This window comes from Stomoxys calcitrans, chromosome 3 (assembly GCF_963082655.1).
Source record: "Stomoxys calcitrans chromosome 3, idStoCalc2.1, whole genome shotgun sequence".
NCBI lineage: Eukaryota > Metazoa > Arthropoda > Insecta > Diptera > Muscidae > Stomoxys > Stomoxys calcitrans.
In genome coordinates, this window is record NC_081554.1 from 81171676 (window position 1) to 81175218 (window position 3543).

General features: G+C 39.7%; 1 protein-coding gene across 1 annotated transcript; it reads right to left on the reverse strand.

Annotated features, from left to right (window-relative positions):
* Positions 1-2539: 2539 nt before the first annotated feature.
* Positions 2540-3145, reverse strand: LOC106084935 (adult cuticle protein 1-like). The gene is made up of 2 exons (XM_013248904.2): positions 3040-3145; positions 2540-2977 (listed from the first exon to the last, which is right to left on the reverse strand). Exons 1-2 carry the CDS (start codon positions 3043-3045, stop codon positions 2660-2662), a joined length of 324 nt encoding a protein of 107 aa, XP_013104358.1. The 5' UTR covers positions 3046-3145; the 3' UTR covers positions 2540-2659.
* Between the last annotated feature and the right edge of the window lie 398 nt (positions 3146-3543).

Genomic DNA, 3543 nt, shown 5'->3' on the forward strand with positions numbered 1-3543 from the left:
ATTAAAGCTTGTAGGAACCGAACAGGGATGATCGAGAGACTGGTTTGCATGGGAGCTATATCAGGTTACAGACCGATTGGGATTGTACTTAGCACTGTTATTGAAAGTCATAAAAGAACACTACGTGCAAAATTTCAAGCAAATCGGACAAAAATAGCGGCCTCCACGTGCTCAAGAAGTCAAATCGGGTGATTGGTTTATATGGGAGCTATATCGAGATCTGAATCGGCATTGCCCATTTGCAATCTCCTACGACCTACATCGATATTAATTAGCTGTTCAAAATTTCAAGCGGCTAGCTCTACGCGTTCGACCTCTATTGTGATTTCGATAAACTGACGGACAGTGGGATATGGCTAGATCGATTCACAACGACGAGACGATCAAGAATACATATACTTAATAGGGTCTTAGACGAATATTTCGAGGTGTTACAAACGGAATGACTAGATAAGTATACCTCCATCCTATGGTGGTGGGTATAAAAATTCTACCAAAGAATTAAACATCAAACCGATGGCTTTGGTACAGGCCCATCCTCCTGCAGAGACGAGGAAGGAACTCTGGTAACTTTAACAGATAGTGCGCTGAGGATATAGAAAGAACACTTTTTCCACAGAACCAATCCCTGAATATGGTATGCAATATGTAGCACCGAATCAAATCGAGGTCTTCGTAGCAGTAAATCGTCTGAGAAACAACAAGGCAGAAGGAGCCGATGGGTTGCTGGCTGAACTGTTTAAGAACGGAAACAACATGCTGATAAGCTGTATGCATCAGCTCGGTAGAGGATACAAAAACACCACTTGCAAAATTTCAGCCACATCGGGAAAAAAATTATGGCTTACATGGGCTCAAGAAGTCATATCGGGAGATCGGTTTATATGGAAGCTATATCAGGTTATAGACTGATTCGGATCGTACTCAGCACGGTCGTTGGAAATCATAAAAAAACACCACTGGCAAAATTCCAGCCACATCGGAAAAAAATTGCGCCTTCAAGGATAAGTCAAATCAGGTGGTCGGTTTATATGAACCGATATGGCCCATTTGCAATCTCCAATGACCCATGCTGGCTGAACTGAAGAATGGAGACGACATACTGATAAGGCGTATACATCAGTTCGCCTACACAATTTGGCTAAAAGAACGCTTATCCGATGATTCGAACCTCAACATACTTATGTCCTGTACAAAAGAAAGGGGACAAGATGGTATGTGCCAACTACAGAGGAATAAGTCTTCTATCCATCGCATACAAGTTACTGTATGTATTGTAGATACGTTGTGAAATATAAAAGTCTAAAGTCAACGAAATAATTAGGCCCAAAGTGTGGTAAATCCACCATAGACCAGATATTTACACTACGCCAAACCCTGAAAAGACCCGTGAAGGACAAATCAACACCAACTCATCTTTTCGTTGACTACAAAGCCGCCTTCGACACTCAAAACGTTCAGAGATTTTTCAGGCCATGTCTGAGTTTGGTATCCCTGCAAAAATGATACGACTTTGCAGGATGACGCTTGCTGAAAGAACCTCTACGAATCAATCAATATCAAAGGAGGTTCGGGATCTCTTTAATATCCTACTGGAGAAGATTATACGAGATGCAGGTGTGAATAGGCTCGCAAACTACTCACAAGAGAATATATGCTACTTGGCTATGTCGAAGACATCGATATTATAAGTCGGCCAACGGAAGAAGCAATCGCGGCCTTTGAAAGTATGTAAACGCGATCAGATAAATAAAGTGGATAATGTTGGGAACTACAACTTTTAGATAGTCAACAATTTTATCTAGGTTAGGTTAGATTAGGTTAAAGTGGCAGTGGTTAAATTGTGATACCACAGCAACAGAAGAAGGAATATGCCTTCTAATTCCTACCATTGAACCATCCAGATCATTCACATCCGCTAAATCAAAGAAGTTCTTAAAGAAATGAGAACCATAAGAGTAACTTCTTCTCACTGCCAGTGTGGAACACACACACTGGGTGTTCTATTGTCTCTTCTTCTTCGATGTACAAAAGTCGTTGCCGGCAATCTTCAGTCTGTCAGCATGTTTTCCGACTAGACTATGACCTGTCAAGACGGACACAATGGTTGAGTCGTATGTTCTAGCCATTGACAGCAAAGCGGTAGACCTCTTCAAGTCTAGATTATGCCAAATAATATTTGGAATGCTCACAGCCCCATCTTTGTGACCATCTATCATTCGTTGTTCTTGGGGCGTGGTCCTGAAAACTTAGCTTCCATGTCGCTACATGTTAGCATGAGCATTAGCTCGAGACCTGTTTAACTAATTCGATCTCTCCTTGAATGAAATCGATCCTGTTAAAATATTCATATTTTAGTCCTTATCCAGATACTGGCTATTTTAGCATAATGCATTTAATGCGTTGATTTAGCGAAATCCATCTGTCTACTCGTCTGTCCATTTCTTGACTTTGGCATATCCTTTCTGTACTAAAAAATTGTTGAAAAAGAAAAGAAACCTTTTGCTACTACGAAACCTGAGAAGAAATCGAACCAAAGTTATTTTGCAAAATAATCTTTTTTTATTCAAATAACAAATTGAAATGTATTTTCACTCTCCTTTCTCGTAAAGACTAACTCTTTGGGTACAATGACTAAAGTTTCTTGCCAAATTCAAAATTACAAAGTTCCAGGAGCGGGAGCCAAATTGACATTGGCAACTGAATTGACATGACCCTCCAAAGGAGCGGCATGAACTGCACCACGGGTTTTAGCCACATAAGAAGCAGCGTGAGCACCAACAACTGGAGCAACATCTACAGCAACGCCATGACCCCATGGTGCCCAAGGAGCCCAAGCTCCAGCATACCATGGTGATGAGACGGCAGTGTAGGAAGAATGGCCGTCACCTACAACCACTTGTGGGTATCCCCAGGGCAAGACAGATGATTGCACTCCAAAGGCCAAAGCCAAGGTACACAAGACAGCGAATAAGAACTGCAATTGCACAGAAAAGTTACAACAAAAGACATACTCAAGTAAGAGATTTCAAAACTCACTTTCATTTTTCTGCGTTTGTTTTTAGATAAGGCGATGTGTATTTGACGAACTCAGGCTGTGATCTGATTTCTTGGACCATGTTTTTCATATTTTATAGCAAATGTAGAGCATGGTTAACTGCTTTAGTTTCTGCAGCACTTTCCTAAGATTGAAGGCAGGAAAATCATTCAAACGATTTAATTATGACACATTTGAAATGTGTATGGGTAAAAGTTCTAGCTCACCTGCTGTTTACATTTTTTTACACTTTTGCTTTTTCTTATATTATTATAATCAAAGGTTTTGAATAAATGGACAAATTATGACGGCTATGACGGATATTGTTAATTAGACGTTTCAAGTGATGTTATGAATTTATTACTTAATAGATATGTAAAAGAAAACTAAGCATTAAGCACAAGAAATATTTTAAGCATTCGAAGAATTCTAAATAGAATGCCAATTGACGCCAGCAGAGTAAGAGCAATCTACGATTAAATGTTAAAGTATATTTGAAACTCAAA